The sequence below is a fragment of the Notamacropus eugenii genome, chromosome 1, assembly GCF_028372415.1.
Source record: "Notamacropus eugenii isolate mMacEug1 chromosome 1, mMacEug1.pri_v2, whole genome shotgun sequence".
In the NCBI taxonomy this organism is placed as follows: Eukaryota; Metazoa; Chordata; class Mammalia; order Diprotodontia; family Macropodidae; genus Notamacropus; species Notamacropus eugenii.
This window is the reverse complement of record NC_092872.1, coordinates 617811768-617835443: the sequence shown is the minus strand read 5'-3', so window position 1 is coordinate 617835443 and position 23676 is coordinate 617811768. Positions and strand designations below refer to the sequence as shown.

The 23676-nt window shown below is 40.1% G+C and overlaps 1 protein-coding gene across 1 annotated transcript in view; it reads left to right on the top strand.

Moving 5' to 3' along the window:
* The first annotated feature begins 3852 nt into the window (after window positions 1-3852).
* CHRNB3 (cholinergic receptor nicotinic beta 3 subunit) overlaps window positions 3853-23676 on the top strand; it is a 36325-nt gene continuing 16501 nt past the window's right edge. Inside the window, exons 1-3 of the mRNA XM_072632083.1 lie at window positions 3853-3907; window positions 16810-16961; window positions 19492-19536. Of these exons, the coding sequence (XP_072488184.1) occupies window positions 3853-3907; window positions 16810-16961; window positions 19492-19536 (252 nt within the window). The remainder of the gene's footprint in view (window positions 3908-16809; window positions 16962-19491; window positions 19537-23676) is intronic.

The window sequence follows — 23676 nt, the reverse complement described above, 5'->3', positions numbered from 1 at the left end:
TTTAGTTTGTCCTTAAATGCCAGTGTAGTTCTAGGGACGTTGCTGCCATGAGAAGTCTAAATATTCTGACCTTTTGAAGGTTACAGGGTTTTCCTCTGGTCAAAGGAGAGGTGAGGGAAATAAAGATTTTCCTCCTTACCTCTACCCCAAGCATTTCCCTCCCCATGATGTGGACTTGCTATTGAAATTCCATCTTCCCAAATGGCCTGCTGTTTTATCCAAAGTCCCACAGGCTGTAACTGATTTTCTATAACCAATAATTAGATATTTCCCAGGTAGTTTTATCTGCTTTCATTAATTTATATCTAGTTTATACCTTCGACTAAATCAATAGAGGTGTCTGGTGATTGTTTACCTCTTTTTGGATGATGGAATGATTCAATAAAGAAGCATTTTCACCTGAGAAGGGTATCAGGCGTAGAACATCTGAGCAGCTTTGAGCTTGCTTTATCTGTACATACCATACAGGCCAAAAATGCAGATCAGGTTGGTAGCAGACACAGCGGATCTTGCCCTTGGCCTAGTTTGTTCTTTTGTCCATTTACCCATTCACCTACATGTGAGAATGGAAGAGACTTAAGAATTTTAAAACTGGAAGATCTGAATACCAGAAATGTTTGGAAATTGTTTGGCAAATAACCAATTGCATGGATGGCAGCTTAGCCTGCAGAGGTTTTTGTTTCTTCCCTACGTTGTATTGAAAACTGGGAAATGTATTAAATGCTCATCATAAACTAGTCTGAGGTTTTGGGCATAGGGATCCAGGCCCTAGAGTAGGGAGGGCACAAAGAAAAAACTAAGCCTAAGGTTATTAGCTGGTTGGGAACTGGGAGCACTCTGTTTCTTGTTCCAAAGAACTTGGCACCTGGGACTGAGAATCTACTGCTGGGGAGGTGTGAGAGGTCTGTCTCTGGAGCCAAGAATCTAGGGCCCTAGGGCAAAGGTTTTCTTTACTTTCTAAAAGAACTTGACAAAGCCTGAAAACTTTATGTAATCTGAAAGAACACCACAGCACTTGCCTTTCCTTTAAAGCAAGATCCAAAAATTTCCACTGAGCCAGAAACTCAAGTATTCATTGAGCTGAGCAGCACCCGGTGGAGACTACATATCCAGCTGAAGAGTGTTTGCCAAAGCAGCAACCAGTGGAGTGGCCTCTGGCAGAGGTGATGCATATGACTGAGCCCTATCAAGTGGAGACTGTGAATCTTGAAGACCCAGTGGAAGCAGTATGATGACATTACTAGCAGACATTAGCAGCCCTGTGGAGGAGTGAATTGCCTTCCAGGGATGTGCCCTTTCAACATTTTTTACTCAGGACCAACACCCTTCCACACATTTGTCCTGGCTCAAAGTGTTTCTTATGTCTGTGCCTCTATACATGTGCTCTATACATGCGTCCTCTCTTCCCATTAATATTGTGCATCCTGGGAGGGTGTATTGCCTCTGGTTTATGGGAGAAATGGTTTGTTCCTATTGATGAGGTTTAGGGGTGCTGGGGGCCCCAAAATGCCCACACGCCAGATCCTGCTCGAATGAATTCTACTCAAACCTTCTTAAAGCCAAAGAAAACAAAGTTTATTAAAGATTTGCCTTACTGGGTTGACTCTTAAGGAGCCTAAGCATTTGTAATGCTTATATTCACATGCAGGCCAGATAGAATCTCAGCTAGACAGAGTCTGAGCTGGATTGAATCTGAGTGCCTTCATAGAGGCAAGATGGAACTTAAATACAGAAAAGGACTATAGGAGGGATCTAGGAGTGGTCTGGTAGTCCAGGGTGATGGGAGGAGGGGTTTAGGGAGAGCCTTGAGTAGAAGTCCAAGGTCAAGTGTTGGAAACAGCTGGAGGCAATCAGGAGATATCAGACAATGGAGGGTCTGGGCCAGAAGCAGGTGTTGCCAGGGTCCCAGAGATGGTCTCCATAGATGAAATCCAGGAAAGATTCTGATAGGAGTGATTGGTAATAGGATCAAAGGGAGGAATATCAAAAGAATGCTAAATAGAAGATAGGGAGTATCTGGCCTGGGATCAATAGAAGGGGAATCCAAGGAGCCCCCTAAAGGCCAGACTTTCCGGGGGTCCTTGAGACTAATGGGACAAAAGCCTTCCCGATCCAAAGGGAAAAGATCTTTGCTTGGGCTTGTATCCCATCACTATGAAATATTTTATTGCTGCTTTTTTCACTGTACCTGAGTTCAAATCCTACCTCAGAAATTTATCAGCTGTGTGACCCTGGGCAAGTCCCTCAGATTCTGTTTCTTCACCTGTAAAATAGGGATAATAACAAGATTCCCCTCCCAGAGTTGTAAGGATAACATGAGATAGCATATATATAGGATTTTGCAAACCTTAAAGCAGGAAACAAATGCCAACTACTCTCAGACCATGTCTTTTAGCTGCTTCCTCAGTTTGATCCTGGCACTTACCCTTGCTCTGGTCCCCAGACCAGCAGCCAATGTCTTCTTTAGCCCACTTTGGCTTTGTGTGACCAACAACCACCTTCTGGCCCTTCACAATATTGTAACTTTCCAGTCAATCATTCACTACCTTTTCTCTACATCCACTGTGGGATCTTTCAGTTCACACTGTTCAAGGACCTCCCCACACCTTTTTGTTGCCTGAAAAAGCTACTGCCCAAGCAATCTCTGCAGTGTTTGGAATCCATTAAATGCACAATGGCTCCTCCCTTTACTATGCTTGTTGTTCAGTCATTTCAGTCATGTCCGACTTTGTGATCCATTTGGGGGGTTTTTTTGGCAAAGACACTGGAGTGGTTTGCCATTTCCTTTTTACAGACGAGGAAACCAAAGCAAACAGGGCTAAGTGACTTGCCCAAGGTCACACAGCTAGTGTGTGAGGCCAGATTTCAATCCTGGAAGATGAGTCTTCTAGATTCCAGGCTGGACAATCTATCCACTGTGCCACCCAGCTACCCTTACCATATTTTAGAGAGGTCATTGTTGGGAGGTAAAAGAGGAGGTTAGGGGATTGAACTGGAGTGAGAGATAGCCTTGGCAAATTTTACAGCCCAAGATAGGTCCTCTATCCAGCCCTAACTTTGAGCATGGCCAGTCAGTACACCTTAGGGACCCATCTGTTCATTCAACATTCATTCCAGGAGTGCTAGCAGCGTTTCCTGCATTACAGTATGTGAGAATTGGAAATATATGAAGCAAACTGACCTCACTATCACTCTCCCCTTCTCAAAAGCATGTAAATATCACCCACTTCCCTTTTGGGAAAAGAGGAATGCAATGGATCCTAGAGGGATCACTTCAGGGAGGGGCGATAGGAACAATTCTTGAGAACCACAGAACTGTGAAACAGTATTAAGCATATTCTCATACGCCTAGTAGTTATTTTTAAAATCCAAGATCAAATAGAAAAGCTAATATAAGAACACAACAACCTAGAACGTTTCTTCCAGGCCTCCTGGAAGGACGTGCACAATGCTTTTCCTCTTCTTAGACATCTGAAACCAAAAGAAGAAATACCACGGCTCTAGATGGTTTGTCACTCCCTTACCAGATCTCACAATGCAGCTGATTTCCTAACTTCACGAGGTCTCTACTGCCCAGTGGAGCCTTGTGAGGGAGTAAATAAATAAGTCAGGAGTTAGGACCCAGGGATACTTAGAGGACGTGACAGCTGCCTGGAAATCAATGAAATGTGCTTTAAGATGTACCAGACTGATGGGAGATAGGGTTTGAATTCCTTTTACCCATCTGCTCAGGTACAAGTGTTCCTCTTTTAACTGGGAATGATTATGTTTTCTATTCAAAATCCTTTCTAGAAAGGGAATTTATGGTTTGGGAAAAGGGAAAAAACTGTCCTCCAAAAACTGACAGGCATCATGGTGCTCCCAGATTTTTTTACAGTCCTTCTCGTCCTGGCTGTGAACGCCTCAGGTAAGGAAACTTGTTCACTTAAAAGCCGAGGGTGGAATGGTAGAATGGTTAAGAAGGAAGCAGGCAGCAACCTGCCGTGTATACTGGTAGAGACTTGGAATGTAGTTGGAATGACAGCTGTTAAGTGGGGATCCTCTTGCCAATGTCATGGAACTGAAATGTTCCTAAGATGTCATCAGCTGTTCCAGAATTCTGTGAACTTCTGTGGTACCCTGGGAAGTCTGGGATCATGATATTCTTTTAAATTGAGCTGGTAATTTGATGGGATAGTTTGTACTGGTAAAAAGTTGCTAAAAAGTAATTTTAAAATATTTTAAAAGAATGTTAAAAATAAATAATACATTTTCTAAAAAGCAGTTTTTAAAAGTTGCTAAAAGGGTTGATGACATTCAAAACCTGACTTGATATATTTGGTGCAGAAACCTATCTACTGACTATAACGGTTTCCATCTATGTAAGGAATGGAAGTAGATGTCTTATATCTATTTTTAGACCTGTGTAAACATCTGAAGTAGGTTTGGGTGCCATGTTACATGTGTACACATACATGCATGTGTCTGTAGATAAAGATGAAGTGATAGACCTGCAGTAAGGAACAGCTAGGTTTAAATACCCTCTCCTATTATTGTTATTACATATATGTGCACACATTTTTATTGAAAGCAGAGGAGCACTGGTGCAAAGGGTAAGGAATAAACAATAACAGAAAAGCAAGAAAGAAGGAAAAGGAGAAGAGAGAAAGAGAAGAGGCTAGCATTAACATTCTAACATTGTGAGTTTTAAAATTAATTCACTTTTTCTATTGCTTCAAACATCATCAAGTTTGGCAAACTTCTATATAATAGCCCTTCAAAATAAAAAAGTTGGTGGATTTTAAGGTAAATTTGCTATTTGCATTTCTGATAATTTTTCATCTAAACTCCTAAGTGTTTAACTTTTTTTATGTAACAACCAGATTCTTTTTTTTAAAGGAAAAATCATTTCCTGGCTAGCATTAGCAGAAAATACAAACCTTTGTACATCGATGCCTCTGTACAATAGGTATTACGTAAGAACATTAGAAATGGTTCATAGGCACATCTGAAGGCTGGGGAGTCATTGCTACTGACCTTAGCAAGCTAGGGAAATACCTTGATTATCCCTTTCCAGCATGAATTTTGTAAACCCTAAGGCACTATATGAATGTAATCCATTATGATTGGAGAAAGGACTGCCTTCTGAAATTAGTCCTCGAATTCATTCAAATCAACAAACCATTGATGTTTGAGGGGGCCATGTTGGGTATACAAAGATGAAAAATGGCACAGACCTTGCCCTCAGGTGCAATTTAGTAGGGGGTAACATTATCTATTATATGAACTAGAATGAAAAAATGAAAAAAAGCCAGAGGTAAGATCAGAGAGGCAGCAGACAGCTGGAGAAGAAATGATCTCCTTCAGAAAGGGGGACAAGGGAAGACCTTCCAGAAGGGATGGCATCTGAGGTAGTGTCTGACATCATTATGTACATGTAGTAATAAAAGTTTCAGAACCATATAGAATTGTGGGCATGGTGACACAGACCTGCAGAACCAGCTGTTAGGGAAACTGAGTCTGGTGGATCAACTGATCTCAGGAGTTCAAAGCCCAGTAGGGCTAGAGTCAATTGGGTGATCTCACTTAAGTCTTTCATCAAAATAGTGAGCCCCCAAGAGTGGGAGGTCCCTCTCACTAATTAATCCAAGTCAGAAAAATGAAATAGATCAAAGCTTCCACGCTGATCAGTAATAGGATAGACCACATGAGGGGCTGATGCCCTTTCAGCCTGGGTGAGATAAGGACACCCAAGTTTACAGACATACACACACACGCGCACTTGCACACGCACACACATACATACACACACACACACACACACACACACACACACACTGTAGGAACCTAGAACTGATCTAGCCCAATCAACCCTCTCCCATTTTACAGGTAAAGAAACTGAGGAGGGGAGATAGCTAAAGATAGACAAAGCATTTCTTAAGCACTTACTATGTATCAGTCCCTGTCTTAAGCTCCAGAGACACAAATATGAGCATGTAAATCAGTCAAGCTATTCAAATTGCTTATATTCTAATAGGAGAAGACTACACATAAAGAGGTCTTAGAAGGGGTGGAGGAAGGGCAGGTACAGTCAGGAAGTGACTGTCAGCAAAATAAGGTAAAAACTCACCAGTTGGGGGAGGGGGGGATGATTCCGGATAGAGTCCAAGGTGAAAGAAGAGTAGGTGAGGAGGTCAGGAGAAGGTGGAGGAGGTGGTCCAGTAGAGAAAGCATAGATTTAAAGTCAGAAGAGACCTTGGAATTCATCAAGAATAGGTCTTTCACTTTACTAGATAAGGAACTGAGTCACACTGAACTATTGTGATTTACCCAGTGTCAGTAGCTAGTAAGTCTCTGACGCAGATTTCAAATCCAGGTCTTCTTGACGCCACAAGGCTTGAGCTCTATCTACTATCACACCCTGTTGCTTAAAGCAGCTAGGATTACCAAAATCAAAACCAAAAGAAAAACCAGCCATAACCATCATGTCAGTCAGAAGCAGCTGGCTGCTTGGAGAAAACAGCAGCCAAGCTGGTTGAATCCCTGCTGGATAACAATCGTAGAGGCCCTGTTGCCCAGCATTGGCACACCCCTCAGGACCCACACTGCCCCACGGCATTCTGCCTCTTGATTCTACGTACTCAATAATTCCCTGATTCTGACTGTGCTGAGAGAAGAGCCCTGGTGTGCCCTGCTGAAAGGAGCAGGTATCTCAGTCCTAGGGCCTTCTCAGCCTGTGACCTCCCTAGAGGGACAAGAGAGCTGTTTCCTGGGGAAGGAGAGCTGCCTTCCTGGGAGTTTGCCAGGCTGGGCCTTGAGGGAATCAGCCAGTAGGTAAAAATGAGGCCCAGATATGGGGCAGGTGAGGAGAAGGAAGGGAGTGGTATATGGGGAGTGGAGACACAAAGGGATATCCCCAGTTCATCAAGAGATGCTTCATGGCTTTAATTCATAGCTAAATGTTCTATTTTCTGAATTTGTGTTGGACTGTCCAAAGCAAAGGCAGACTTTCTTGGTGGTGACTGCTTTACTCTAATTGTACTCTTAGGTCCCTCACTGTCCAATGCCTCTGGGTACCATAACTATTCCTTGACTGCTATCCATAGGATACCATCACCATGGTGTCCTCTCCCAGGGCCCATCTTCCCTCCAGGGCTTGTAGGGGCAACATCCAAGCTCCCTAAGGGATATGATCAGTCCCCTCTCCCATTTACTGAACCTGAATTGTCACTGCTGCCCTGCCTGGTTTCCCATTTCATTCAACTGATTTTGCTCCAGGTATAAGAATTCCTAGTTTCTAGCATGGGGGACCATGGCAGGGAGATGATAGGGAGACATTTAGGCAAAAAGATTCCCATGTTCATGGTGGTCATATTCTCTGAATCAAAAATGAAGGAAAATGGTTTGACAACTTTGACTAAAGTTTCCTCCAGTCAATCAAGCATTTTATTAAGCATCTATTTTGTGCCAGGCTATGGGAATCTCTAATGCCTCTTCATGGTTTAGAGCAGACCCTGTTCTCAAAGGCTATACCAGAAGGGCACAAGTTCTGGTAGATTCCATCAAGATGGAAAAGCTCCAAGTACATTCCCAGATACAGATTACCTGTCTGTCCCCTGAAGAATACTCTACTTAAGTTTAGAGAGATTCATTCCCAGAAGGTTGGCTACCAGTTAATGTCTTTTATCATGAGTCTCTCAAATCATACAATCCTCAATTAAGAGAATGGTTTCCAAACTATAGAGCAATACCTCCTTTTTTAACAAAAAAATTACTAGTCCCCCCAAAAACTTTTAGAAAAATAAAAATTTATAATTAAATTTAATCATTAAAAATGTTAAATGATTACCATAATCATTCTTTAGTTATTTTCATTTTTCAAAAAGTAATAGGATTAAAGAAACAAACGCCTTGTTGTAGCATTCTTACCAGCGTCCTTCAGGACACTGAGAAATACAGTACAAATTATGGTACTTTTAACTTGCACACAAAGACTGGTCGACTTCAAGTTTACACACTTCATATTCAAATGCAGTAATCACTATGACACAGCTCACTTGTGTCATGAGCCTGCACCTACTGACAAGTGGTGTGGCTGATCAAGTCTGAGTTAAGATTCAACATGTGCCAATTCATACTTGACCATGTTTTCACATACTTTAACTAAATGTATGATAGACATGTCTGATTGCTGTCTAAATAAAAATGCAAATTAGTTCGTGTGTGGGATAGATAGATATCTGATCTAGGATCGCACCCACTCCTCTCCCAGGGAAGCTATGATCGCCATATCTGTGGGAAGCAGGAGGCTAGACTATGCACTAGCTTCTTTTCTCACTTACCTCCAAAAAGGTATGTTGGATTAGAATTATACTTATCTACCATACTTTAAGTATTGAGAGTCTAGGGGTACAATACTTTGGGGCACAGAATAAACTCCACTTTCCCTGATCATCCTCAAAGCTTACTCTCACCACCAATACTTTCATGGGGTTACATAAAGGACCATCACAAATGGCTAGTAAATGTCTTTATTAAACCTGTTTCTTAAAGTAAACAGTATATAGAAAAATTGGTAAGGCTGTATGGATTCAAATAACCCAGAGTAAATGGGTTCCTTGACTGGGAGCAAGATAAGATGTCAGCTCAAACCAGGAAAGGGAACAATCTTAGATTTCACCATTAGGGAGCATAATTTTTATCAGTTTCAGAGGTTTAAGAACTAGAAGTCAAAGAACAATTGGGGAACTAGCTTCCTATATGTCTATAACTCTGTTAGCAGAGAATTAGCTCTATTCAGAGAATAGCAGCTCTATTTGAAAGTTAGCACAACTTCTCTCACAGCTACCTCCCTCAAAGTCCTCCAACAATATGAAAAAGTCCCCTCTCCTTCACTCAAGTACATGCTGTGGTTCAGTATCCTCTCACCCATTCAAGAGTCATTCCCTTACACATACACAGTGCACTACCCAACCTGAGTGGGCAGAAGTCTTGCATAATCACTGCCTTGCACCCACGGTCAATTGTAGATAATTCTCCATATTAGATTTGCTTTTCCTGACTTGATTAGACTTTTCTTAATTGAAAAGGGTAGATGGACTTACATAGGACATCTTTCCTAGTGGTAGAAAAGATACTCTCACCTGCAAGCTTACAGTTGGTCTCTGAGGAACAAAAAGTATTTGTAATTTAGGGGCAGCTAGGTGGTACAGTGAATAGGGTGTCAAGCCTGGAGTCAGGAAGATCTGAGTTCAAATCTGGCCTCAGACATTTAGCAGCTGTGTGACCCTGGGCAAGTCAGTTTGCCTCCATGAGAATAATGATAATAGCACCTAACTCCCAGGGTTGCTGTGAGGATCAGATGAAATAATCCTTGTAAAGCATTTAGCAGAGAACCTGCACATAGTCAGCTCCATATGAATATTAGCTATTATTATATGGCCTTGAAATACCTGGCCTTCTGATTAAGGTAGCATTGTATAGCAGAATGAACTTAGGGCTTGGGAGTAAGTCAAAGAGGATTGGTCACTGAGTCACTCACTCAGCGAACCTCAAAGGGAAAGATCAGTTCTGCTCTTGGTTTCTGTTTTCTCTTTTCTGAGCGTATGGAAACTCTGAAAACATTCTTAGACTCCCACAGTGGGGAGAGGATTTTGTTCTCCTTTGCCATCCATGACAGCTATGGTAGATTCTCAAACATAGCAATAAGCACATGTGCTACCTAGCTAACCATGAACCTGAGGGACTTTGGACCCCTGGTTGCCTCTTCTGTTTTATATTTCTTTCCCTGAACATAGGTGACCAAACAGTCATCCCGAGATGGACATTTTCAATTTTAACGGTGACCTCATAAATAAGAGAAGCCAGGCACTCTTGAGTCCTTCGGCTCCTGGATCCTAATTGGTAGAGGTAGTTTTTCAGCACCATATCCTTCTAGGGGAAAATGACCACTCCTAGGAGTATGGGCTTAAGCTATGGCTTGGCCTGCCAGAAGGCATAGACCTTGAGGGAGATGTTCAAACCATACAGAGCTGAGGTGAAGGGCAAATGACTTCAGCAGTCCCATAAAGTGTTTCCTATTTTAATGTTTTAAATATTGATCTTTTGAGAGAATGCAACGAGACTTGGGGATTATTACATGATGTCTTAAGTCTTTGTCAGTGTGTGCTTTTTAGTCTTTTGTGTTTGAAATATTTCTTTTTGGGGGAGACCATAGATATGAGGCAAACCTAAGTTTTAAGTGATTTTTCCTTTGGGCTCCAAAGTAGGGAAGGAAAGAGACAGAGGGTAAGAGAAAAGAACCTGGCCCCTCCGTTTCAGAGGTCAGGCTACCTCAGAACTGAACCCAGTCTGCGTGAGCTAGAGATCGAGGCGGGTGTTCCTTAGTGGAACAAGCTGGGTACCCTGTAGCTTCCTGAGCCCAGCACTGGTCTCCAGTGTAACAGAGTATAGTTAAGATTTAATCCCTGACCTCCTGTAATCCTCATGGAGCTGATAGTCTGGTAGCCTTTGTATGCTAGCTTTTGAGTGAGAGGATCTGGATTAAAATTCCATTTTGGTATTTACTCCCTGTGTGAACTTGGGTAAATTTCTTAACCTTCTTGGATCTATATCCTCTCCTCAGCCACAGAGACAATATACTATGCCTTCGAAGTCAGCATCACCTAAAGCTGAACTCTCTTCCAGGATCCTAAACTATGAAATTTTCCTCTTCATTATAGCATCTTGTCCTTGCTTCTCTGTCTCTGCTTTATTTCTCCCAAATCTGTTTTTCACCTTCACTTCAGTCTCTAGGTAAACTAGGCCATCTTTTGTTTAGTCCTTACTTAGCCCTCAGTCACTAAATGGATGTTGCCTCAGATAAACTGAGACTGAGAATGACCTTCATTTAGAAAGGCCAAGATCACCCACTGTAACCTTGGCCATTAATGGCAGTCCTTGTTTTGTCTTATCACTGGACTCTGCTGACCCTGGAGGACAGAGCAAGGCTGGTGACTTTGCATGGCTCTGCCTCACTTAAATATAAATTATGCTCAAGTCAAGACATCACCCTTATGATGTCATTGGTCCTCCCTGAGAATGAAGGAGGATCTATCTCCAGCCCTTCCACTCCTCTTTATCATTTCAGTCCATCACCCTGTACTGGTCTCCCTTTCCTCTCTTCACAGTTTAGACACCACAGTTGACCAGCTCAAGTACACCCTTTCCTCCTTATTGTTCATGTCTTTCCAAACCCGAATTCTGACTTGACACTATTTTACCCTCTTTAATGCTATTTGGTACTGCAGAATCCTACAGAGGAAATGTACTTACCCAAATGTTCTGGGTCCACCACAAATTTACATTATTTTAATTGGGCCCCCGACTGATACACAATGATTCTTTCATTCTTCCACAATAACTATCATATTCCCCACAGCAACTGTTTCAAATCTTCTCTCCCTCCTAGCAGAAGTCCTTACCTTTGGCTTTACTAGGAAAACAGGAAATTTGGCATGGGCTGCCTTTTCTCCACCCCTCAAAACCCCTTTGTACCTTCTCCCACTGTCTCCTCCTTTACTAGAGTCTCTTACAAAATGGTGTCCCAAGAGGCACTGGAAAGAATACTAACTGGGGAGTTAACCGAGCTAAATTCAAATGCTACCTCATGCTTACTATCTCTATCAGTTTGGACACTTCACTTAAGGTCCTTTAAGGTCACTTAAGACATCAGTTTCTTAACCTATAAAATGAAGAGTTGGACCAGATGACCTCCAAGCCCCCTTTCAGATCACCGATCCTTCTCTTTGTTGCTTATGTCCTCAATATCGTCCCCTATGCCTCTTCCAAGACCTCACCCATTTAACCATTCTTTTCTCTCTCTATTCTTTTATTCTCCTTCTGCACTGGCTTCTTCCTGGCTGCCTACACACATGCCCACTTCTCCCTAGACCTTAAGAAACCTTTGCACACACGACTAACTTTGATAGATTGGCTTTTCTTCACAATGCAAGGATCCAAGACAACTCCAAAGGACTCATGATGGAAGATGCCGTCCATATCCAGAAAGAGGACAATGGAGTCTGAATGCAGATCGAAGCGTACCATCTCACTCTTTTTTATTTGTTTCTTCTTTCTCGAATTTTCTCCCATTGGTTCTAATTCTTCTTTATAACACGACTAATGTGAAAATAGGTTCAATACGAATGTATATGTATAGCCTATAGTAAATTACACGCTGTCTTGGGGTGCCAGGGAGGGGAGAGATGGGGAGAAAATTTGGAACTCAAAATCTTCTGGAAGTGAATGTTGAAAACTAAAAATAAATAAATAAACAAACAAATAAATAAATAAACCCTTTGCTTAAAGCTGCCATCCCCCAGTGCTGTTGTCCTAGATCTCTTTTCCTTTTTATAGTCAAACTCCTAGGAGAAGAAAAAAACTCACACCATTGCTTCTGCTTCTTTCCTCCCACTGATTTCTCAGCTCTTACAGACTGAATTCTGGTCTCACCACTCAAATGGAACTCCTTTCATCAAGATTAACAGACATCCAAGCTGCCAGATCCAATGGCCTTTTTCTCGGTCCTCATCCTTCTGGATCTCGAAGCAGTGTTTGATACTGTTGAATATACTATTGTTATCTTTGTACTTTTCTGGGCCTCTGTGACACTGTTCTATCCTAGCTCCTGTTCTAGAGTCTGACTGCTCCTCCATGTTCCTTTTTCTCCCTCCCATTAACCATGGGAGTCCCTCAAGGCTCTCCTAGGCCTGCTTCTCTTTTTCTCTTGGTGAGATCATCAGCTTCCATAGGTTAATGATCATTTCTAAGCAAATAATGAAAAATAATAATAGCTAACATTTATATAGCACTTACTATGTGCCAGTCACTGTTCTACATGCTTTATAATTGTTATCTCATTGGATCTGCACCATAACCCTGGGAGGCAGGTGTTATTGTTATTCCCATTTTATGGATGAGGAAGCTGGGGCAGACTGAGGTTAAGTGACTTGCCCAAGATCATACCCCTAGTAAGTGTTTGAGGCCAGATTTGAACTCAGGTTTTCCTAGCACCAGGCTCACCTATATATCCAGCCCTAATCTCTTTCTGGAACTCTAGTCCTATATCACCTTCTTGATATCTCTACTTGGCTGTTTCCTAGACATCTCAGACTTAACATGGCCAAAATGGAATTATTCTCTCATGAACCCACTTGTCTTCAAACTTCTTTGCTTCTGTTGATGGCACTGTCAGTTTTGTAACTTTGAAGTCATCCTTGACTCTTCTTCTTACCTTATGGAATCAGTGGTTAAGTCTTTATAAATTCTACCTCCATAGCATCATCTTAGAGTACAATCTAGATCTAGCTATTATTATGAATAATAATTACATTTATAACAATAATATAATAAGTTATCCTCTCTTACATCTATCTCTTTATTCACATGGTCTTTCTCTTTGCTCAGGCCGCCTCATTGGGACCATCACAATGGCCTCCTACTTCTAGCCTCTTTCCTCTCCATTCCAGCCTTCACGTAGCTACCAAAAAATTCACTAGGATCAGGCCTAAACATGTTATTCCTCTATACAAACATCTTCAGTGGTTTCCTACTGTTACTAGAATAAACTATACGTTGGCATTTTAAAACCTTCACAACCTGGCTCCCACTTACCTTTCCAGACATTTCCTATTATCCCCCTTTACATGCTTTCCATTCCAGTCAAACTGTCCCGCCAGCTGTTGCCCATACACATCTCAGGGATCCCTGGCACTGCAATGGGCCTTCTAGAGTACCTTGAGCAGGAGTTTGGCACTGCCGATCTGTACCAAGCAAGCATTGGTCTTGCAGTCTGCCCAGTCTATACCTGGGGCAGTTCTAAGTCTTAGGGAAAGTCTATTCTGTCCTGAGTGACAGAGAGATGAGCTGTGTATCACTCTAGAAGGAACTGTGGATGAAGAGTCCAATGTGCTCCACCAGGATGAGGACTGCTTGTCCTATTGGAGGATGCTCTTTAAAAAGGTCATCTTAGAAGGGACATATGTAGATTTTAAAGAAAAGTTGACTATATTAAACACATTTAGATGGATTTCAAGAGAGATATATATCAAATCAAAGAGTCTGCTTTGTATGTGGAATAAATGGCTGATGCCAGAATAATGGACATGATCCAACAGGCCATCAATTCTGGGGAAGTTCTATCCTACAAAGAAGAGGTTCTTAACATTTTGTGTGTGCATCATGTACCCCTTTGGCAATCTGATGAAACCTGTGGACCCCTTCGCTGAGGCTTGTTTTTAAATGCATAAAATAAAACACACAGGACCACAAAGGAAATCAAATATATATTGAAATATGATTATTAAATGTTTTTAAAGTTCATGGACCCCCTGTTAAAAATCTCTACTCTAAAGCTTCTCTCAAAGAGTCAAAGCAAATGACAGTGATGAATGAAAGAGTTCAAGAAGTCAAACAAATAGAAAGGGTGAGAAAAGAGTTAAGCTTTGGTGGAGGCCCAGATGACCCAAAACCACTAATTCAAAGTGCACAAAAGGATCCAGGAAAAAGAAATGGGTGATTCTGGGGGGGCTTAAATGGAAGCAAAGTACTGTAATTCTTCAAAAATATAGAGAAAAAATCCAGCTATCAAGAAAAGAAAGAATAAATAGAATATGGTAGATGGAGGTCCTTTCATTTAATTGATACTGACCTGGTACATATCTGAATCAGAGGTAAAACCTTTTTAGGAAGAGGAAAGTGGTCTCTTCTGCCCCAGAAGAGACTAGATCAATGACTGATTAGTGAATAAATTATTTAGAACTTTCTCCAGACCATCTTTTGAATAAATTATTCAGAAATAACTCCAGAGAGTTATTTATTGTTCCTATGAAGTCTCCCTACTAGAAGGAAGGGTTTGGTTTTCAGAGAAAATATATTTCCATGAGTCTTACTCAAAGGGAACTCTACTGGAATTATTTAAATTTCTTGGTCCAGTTACCTTCAGGGGCCATTTCAGCATTCAGGGAAGACCAGAAACTTCCAAGAGAACTCACCTGACAGGTAATAATGCTGTTAATTAGGAAACTATCCACACTAGTGAAAGGGAATGAAATTCTCAAAGCAATTAGTGAATAACTTTGTTCTAAGAACTTCACTTGGTTTGTTTTCATTTATTTATAGCAAATGATATTTCTTTCTTTTTTTGCTTTTTAATTGGTTTTATATTTTGCACTATTTGGTGTCTGCAAGGATTTCAAGGATTTTTATGGAAAGTTAAATCTGTATGTAATCAACTAGTAAAATATTCCACTGCAAAAAAAAAAAGAAACAAAAACAAGAAACAAAATAAATCAAAAGAAACAAGACACCTTAAGGAATACTGAGCAATATATTATTTACATTTGATCAGTCCCTACAACATTGCCCTGATACACAGCATTTATTAGAATCTGCAACATGCCAGGCATTGTGTTAAGTGCTGGAGATACAAAGAAAGGCAAAAGACAATCCCTGCTCTCAGGGAGTTCAGTCCTGTGTCCTCAGCTCAGAGATAAGAGAGATGGCATGTGCTCCTAATTCCTGGGAGAACTTTTGTGGGAGACCTGAAATTGACAGAAAATAAAATGCAAGTGGAATACACATTGGAGTAACCCTAATATCCTCTTTTCCTGAGCTCCAAGACAAGATATTTCTAGAAGTTGAACAAAATAACCCAGTTTCCCCTAATTGTCTCTCTGAGTCCAGCAGGATGAAACTATTCAAATTATCCAGGACTATTTCCCACAGCATTCAGATTAGAAGGAGGAAAGGATGCCCAAAAACTACTCCAGTATTATTGCATGACAGGAAGAAAAAAATTGAAGCCTTCACTACATGCATATAATTAGAAAAGAAAGAGATTTGAACAAATCGATCAATGTGGAATTACAGTTTTTAAAGATTTCATTAATCAGGAATCTGTTTATTAAGAAGCTTCATCAGGACTGGCATACACATGCAGAGACATTTGCGCACACACACATACATTCATCCTTGTACAATTAGGTTACCATACTTATACAAAGAGTCAAACTTTGATGAGTCACAGAGAGGGCTGCCACTCGGAAGTTTATGTTTTGTATATGTGGAAATTCTCAAAAAATAAATAAAATAAAACAAAAAACACTGGATCTCTTTATAGTAAAAAATAATAATAAAAAAAATCTAATAGCCCCTTTACATCATTAAGCCCTCATAGTTTAAAATCCTCCAGCACGGGGTGGTCTTTGAATATTCTTATTGTCTTTGAGAAGGCAGCTAGAAGGCATTATGGATAGAGAGCCTGACTTGGAGTCAGGTAAGGCCAGAGTTTGAATCCTGCCTTAGACACATATAAGACTCAGAACAAATCATTTAATCTTTCTGACTAATAATATCAAGGATATTTATATAGCACTTTAAGGTTCACAGAGTACTTTAAAAATATTGTCTCCTGTGATCCTCACAGCAACTGTAGGAGGTAGGTACTACCTACCCCATTTTATAGATGAAGAAACTGAAGCAAACAGGGGTTAAATAACTTGCTCACAGTCACATAGCTAATAAATATCTGAAGCTAGATTTGAACCCACCAGGAAAGGGTCTTTACTTGAAACCCTTTTAACTGAGGAAGAGCTACCAAAGCTTGAGCTCAGCCTTTGAGCGGCCAGTCACCTCCACAGGTAGCATCAGAGGAAGTTTGGTTCACTACATAATTATTAATATGTCATTCATTTCACTCTCATCCACCATACTCCTTTTGCTTATAAAAGCTTTGAAAGCTAAACTCAGTACCATGCTTTATTAATTTTTCATTTTTCTTTGTTCTTATAGCCTCTCTAGGGTTCGGTTCCATAGCAGAAACTCAAGATGCCCTCCTGAGGAACTTATTCCAAGGGTACCAGAAATGGGTTCGCCCTGTATTGAATGCAAATGACACCATCAAAGTGCATTTTGGATTAAAAATATCTCAGCTAGTGGATGTGGTAAGTAACCAGGGATCCTCACAATCGATTCATTAACCTAGCTGTCTAATGAAGATCTAAAAAAATAATTGTAAGAGAAAAGCTCACTGGAATTCTTGAAGGAAAAAAATGAAAAGTCTTGTGGAAGTAAGATTGAGATGGGAGAACGCAGTTAAGAACTGTTGTTTGGGCATGGGAAATGTCATTGGAAATTACCTAATGAGGGTGTAATGAAAAGAGTCCTCAGGTTCAAACCTTGGCCAGTCTTGGACAGTCCCTTACTACTTGTGTAACGGTGGCCAAGTCACGTAAGTTCTCTGACCTACTCAGCTATAAAATGTGATGTTCACTCATCCGTAACATGATCTATAAGGTCCCTTCCAGCTCTAAATATAACTTAGCGCTAACTTGCACCAAATTCCTTGAAAGAATTGAAGAAGGAGGCAGAAAATAGAAGAGAGTAACTGAACAGTGGAATTGCCCAGATAACTGTTATTCTTTCTAGTGTGTCATTAATTCTGCTGTGTGAAGAACAGCTAGGTGATGCAGTGGATAGAGCACCAGTGCAGGAGTCAGGAAGACCTGAGTTCAAATCTCATCTCAGACACTTGACCATCACTAGCTGTGTGACCTTGGGCAAGTCACTTAACCCCAGTTGCCTCATTCTGGGTCATCTCCAGTCTTCCTGATGAATATCTTGTCACTGGATTCAGATGGCTCTGGAGGAGAAGTGAGGCTGGTGACCTGCACAGTCCTCCTCACTCAAAACAAAGTCAAGTGCAAGTCATGTCATTATTTCTCTGATGGCATGGTCTTCTTCGGCAATGAAGGATGAACACCCACATTTCAATTCTGCCGTGTTCAGTTAAAATCCCATCACAACACAGTTGCCTTATTTCCCCTGGTTTTGCTAAGGATGAGTTTAAAATGAAGGGCAGAGCAAGATAGGGAAAGAGACATTTTTATTTTTCCTGTTTTAAGGCAAATGATAAACAGAACACTAGCTATCATGAGGGCCCCAACTTAGCTAGAGTTATTGTTTTAGAGAGTAAGAGTTACTAATAGACCCCCATCTCATTCAATGAACGCACTAACCTATATCTTTCCCTTTCTCTATAAATATGAGGATCATATTTTCTGAACTCCAAATTGGGAAACAAGGTCTAACAAAGGATATTCCTTTTGCCAAACCTTGTTAAAAGCATACTTCCTTTCCTTGCAATTGGTGTTAACTCTGGGATGTATACTCATTGGGAATTTCTATAACAAATGCTTTTAAAATTTGGCAATCTGTCCAAATACTAAATCTTCACCTCTGTTATAAAGATATCTAGGAAAACTGATGATTCTTAATTTCCCAAATGCTTAAAATCCCCTCGCTTAGTTTTCCAAAATCCCATGTTCATCCTTTTACCATCTTGCTTGAGTATCTTCTGACTGCCTACTAGCTTACAGCCACTATACTGCTTTACCTCAAAGTTCTAAATCGCTGAATCTCAGAACTGGAAGAAACCTTAAATATCATCAAGTATAATCTTTATGTGAACAGAAATGTGCTCTATAACTTCCCTGACAAGAGGTCATCCATCTTTGGCTTGAAGATCTCTATCAAGGAAGAACTAAGAGCTATTCTACTTTTGGACAGATCTCATTGCCAGAATTTTTCCTTTTTGTTGTTCAGTCATTTCAATCATGTCCAATTCTTCATGACCCTATTTCTTGAAAAACATACTAGAATGGTCTGCCAGTTCATTCTCCAGCTCATTTTACAAAAGAGGAAACTGAGGCAAACAGGGTTATGTGACTTGCCTAGGGTCACATAGGCCAGATTTGAACTTGTCTTTCTGGCTGGGTGATCTATCCACTATACCATCTAGCTGCCCCTTATATTGAGCCTAAATTTACCTCTTTAACTGAATCTTCCTTATGTTGTCCCCAGTTCTACCTTCTGGAGCAAAGCAGAATAAGTCTAATACATGTGAAAACTCTTCAATTACTTGAGGACAGTTATCATATCTTCTTCCTCTTTAGATATTTTGCTCTCTAGACTAAACAGCCCTGATTCCTTCAGCTAATCCATGTGTAAGAAGGTGAAAAAGTCCCTTCAAATTCTGGTTGCCCTGATCTGGAATGCTCTGTTTAGCTCATTCCTGTTCTTCCTAACGCTTGCAAAAACAGACTTCCTCTTTCCTCCATCCATCCTGCTTCTTGAATCAACCAAGTGGCTACCTCTTAACTGGTACCAGTAAAGTACCTTCCTGGACATCAGCTTCAGGGGAACACTGACAGAGACAACTTTCCTATGTAAGAGTTGTTTGGTCTAGTAAACACTGGTCCATTTCAGTGAGTAATGGCTTTCCTGCACCATCTCAAACTCAAGCACCTTAGCAGTTGACAAATTGCTGAGAACGAATGAAATGCTTATTTCTGTGGAGTTCTCTAGATCCTTCCAAAGAGACCATTTAAATAGAGGGTGATCTTAGACAAATAGTGACCTCATGGAATGTTCTTTGTTTCAATTGACATGTTCTTTTCCTTGTCATTTCCTTAGGATGAAAAGAATCAGCTGATGACAACAAATGTATGGCTTAAACAGGTAATCTAAAAGTGAAAAGGTAACAATTCCATAGAAGAATTTATAAATACTGATATTTTTTAAGAGAAAAGAAGGAAGAAATGTTAATAAGGAGCCTTGAGGCCATCTGCCTTAAGTACTTGCCCCAGTCTTCAAATCTAAACGCTCAATTAATTTCAGTACAACTCTATAAGCATTTATTAAGTGCCTACTATGTGTAGAACACTGTGCTAGATACTGGGGGAAGGGAGGAGATATTCACCATTTAGACAGGACTCAGTCCTATCCTTATGGAACTTATAGATACAAACACAACACAGATGACAATAGTATAAACATTACCTGATAAAGGCATTATGCAGATGCAAAACAAAGGTTATTCCTGGAGACAGAAGGGATCAGGAAAGCTTCCTATAGCAGGTAGCCTTGGAATTAGGTTTAACAGGATAGGTAGGACTTAAACCAGAGAAGAGATCGCATCTCACAGTTAGGACAGAGAATAGTCAGAATTAAAATACAATTGAGGCTCTCAGAAAAGCATAGGATAATGATCTTATACTTGAAGTTCAATTCAATTTCATGCTTTACCCAATAATGAATGCATAGCTAAGGATAAGGTCTAGACCTGTGGTTTCACTGATTTAGGGAACTGGAAAGTGAGGAAACTCCATCTTCCAATGCACCGTGGCAGCTTCTCTACAAATTATAAATCATCTTAGATTTCCTATGTCTAATAGATAGAATATTTCTTGCTTTCTCAATGGGTGGGGAAGTGAGTGTAGGGAAGGAGAGAATTTGGAACTGAAAATAAAAAAATTTTAAAAGAGAAAAAATTAGTTATATGTAGTCTTAGGGAGTGGCTCAGATCATTGTGAAGTTAAGAGGCTTGACCAGCATCACACAAATATGAGTCAAACGCAGAATTTCCTGGCTTCCAGGTTGGTTTTCTATCCATGACATCATGCAGTCTCTCTATCCTCCCACGGCTCTTCTCTGAATAACTATCAAACCATAAAATATTTTTAAAATTAAAAATAAAATTTAAATATTTGAAATTAACATAAATTACTTCAAAAATTTAAAAAAGACCTGCTGATTCTCACTCCCTACAATCCCTGCTGCCAGTTTCTCTCTCTCTCTCTTTCTCTCTCTCTCTCTCTCTCTAATTAGAACACCTCCAAACTTATTTTTAGGGAAAAAATACATAAGCACAAAATAAATTTTATTCCACATACAAAATATCTATCACTTAAGTCTAATGAAATAAATCAGTCATTCTGGTCTTTTAATGCTCAACTATTTCTACTGACAGGCTACAGAGTGGCATGTACACTGTGGTATGCAGGATTTATAGTCAGAAGATGCAGGTTTGGATCTTAGTTCTACCACTCACTAGCTGTGTGATATTGGACAAACCCTTTCATTTCTCTGAACAGCATTGTTCTCATATGAAAAATAAGGAGGTTAACTAACTGATCTACAAGATCCCTTCTAACTCTGAATCCTATAATCAATCATTTGGTTAACCTGTTATAGACTTATAACTCCATTAGTTAGTGACGTAGCTGGAGAGACTGTTGTTCCCCCTTTCCATTTTTTAATGTTATTTTTCTAGGATTCTTGACTCAGATGAAATATATCCTATGATATATTTTTTTTAATCTGCCATATATAATTTATGGTATTATAATTATACATATATATAATCTATGTTATTATCAATGATTTTCAAAAGGTTGTGGAGAACTGGAGATATACCACAGGGTAGGAAAAAGGAAAATTTACAACCAATTTCCCAAAATGGAAGAGAACAGAGTCTGCAGTTCTAGGCCAAGTGAGCTTGACTTTGACTCATGGGAAAATTCTAGGACATACTATTGAAGGGAGAGTTAGTGAATCTCTAGAAAAGGAAACTGTGATTATGAAGAGCCAGCATGACTTTACTGAGAACAGGTTATTCTCAACTAACCTTATTTCCTATTTTGACAATTTATGTACAGATTAGTACCTCCCATTTCTGAGTTTGACATCACTGATTTAAATAAGATCTTTCACAGATGTTATCCCAATCTTCGACTATCATATGTTAGGTCCCAGGGTAGTATATTTGAGATTCAGTAGAAAAAAATAATTAAACGAAAGATGATTATTGTGTCTGCCATACAATTGATGTACAATTCAAAGAGCTATCTATCACATACACTAATCTGGTACAGACACTGGAAACGGAAAGTGAACTGGGATCAGCATTAAACAGGAGAAAGCTAGCAGGCTGGATTGTTGGGGAAATTGCCCAGAAACAGAGACTCATCTTTTTAGCATTGGCATGCATCCAATGATGATATTGACTATAAATATGAAATACCACATTCTCTGAAGAATTAAAATGGCAGGTCACCCAAAGGGCACCGGGAAAACCGATGATGAGCATAAGTAGGCTACAGCATATCCAACCAGTCAATCAACAAGCATTTATTAAGTACCAGTTTTGTTCCGGGCTTATTTACAGGTGCCATGGATAAATAAATGGAATAAAAATAAAATACATACAAAGTAAACATAACGATGACCAAGCTGCAGGAGGTATATGCCTCCATTACTCCTCTAGGGTCAAGCAGTACAAATCTAATCCTTCTCACAATCATTTAAACATCTAGAGCTAATAATCATGTCCTACCTTCACCTTCCTGCACTGCCTAAGTACAGTCCTAATTATCTTGTTTCACCTACACCCAATCAAGCACCAGTGATGATATTTCTATGGGGAAAGCTCATTCTAAATTTATTTTCCTATGGCAGCAGCAGTGGAGAAGAATTCAGAAAATACTGGACATGAGAGTTATTATATAGACTTGACTGATGGGAGAGATAGATGGTGGTGCAGTGGATAGAATATTGAGCCTGGAGTCAGGAGGATCTGAGTTCAAATCCAGCCTCAGACACTTACTAGTTGTGTGACCCTTGGCAAATCACTTAACTTCTCTTTGCCTCAGTTTCCTTCTATGTAAAATGGGGATAATATCACCCACCTCCCTGGTTGTTAGGAGGACCAAATGAGACAATAATTGTAAGGTTCAGTCCTTCTCTGTTTCAAGTCCCAGTGAAGACACTTACTATGTGATGTTGGCTGAGTTCCTTGATTCCTCTGGCTTTCAGTCTCTTGAGGTACTTAGAGTTTCTGGGTCTCCATTCTTTCATATCCAAAATGAAAGATTTTCAATAAACTATTTCTAAGGTCTCTTCCAAGTACTAACATTCTGTGAATGGGAATTCCCCCCAGGGACCTAAGACCCAGAATACAGACTCCAGGTAAGATTCTGTGATTCTGTGACTTTTGAGGTTGTTCAGTTATTTCAGTCGTGTCCAACACTTCATGATCCCATTTAGGGTTTTCTTGGCGGAAATGCTGGAATGATTTGCCATTTCCTTCTCCAGCTCATTTTACATATGAGGAAAATGAGGCAAGCAGGGTTAAATAACTTGCCCAGAGTCACACAACTAGTAAGTATCTGAGGCCAGATTTGAACTCAGGAAGATGAGTCTTTCTGATTCCAGCCCAGTGCTCTGTCTGCTGCTGTACCTAGTTATCCCTGATTCTGTGACTACATCACTATTAAAATGAAAAACAAAATACTACTACACCAAGACCCAGAATACAGCCTCCAGGTGAGATTCTGTGAATCTGTGACAACATCACTATTAAAAATTAAAATGAAATGCTATACCAAAGCTGATTTTCATACTGAAACTTATGACTTCCTTCATCCCGCTCTACTCTCACATGAAACAGAAATTCTACCCATCAGAAGTAGAGATGAGTTGCATGGCAGGTTCCACAATTCCAAAGCTTTGCTCTTTTCACCAAGTCTTCCACTATCTTTTTGTCTTTCCCTCCTATTGTCCTGAAGTATATTTAGACATTCTTCCGTCATCCCACCCACCAAAGATCTTCACTGATGCCTAGCAATTGTTAAAGCAGACTTCTATGGGGAGCTATTTTTATTTGTATTGATTTACTTTGCATATACTTTTTCCTCTTTCCTTTGCACTCTACAAAGTAATCAAAACCCATAAACCATAAATATATTATTAATAGTGACTCACTGAGTCAGCACTAGAAACTGCTTAATGCCCTGGGCCCCTGATTTCCCTACCCTCCAC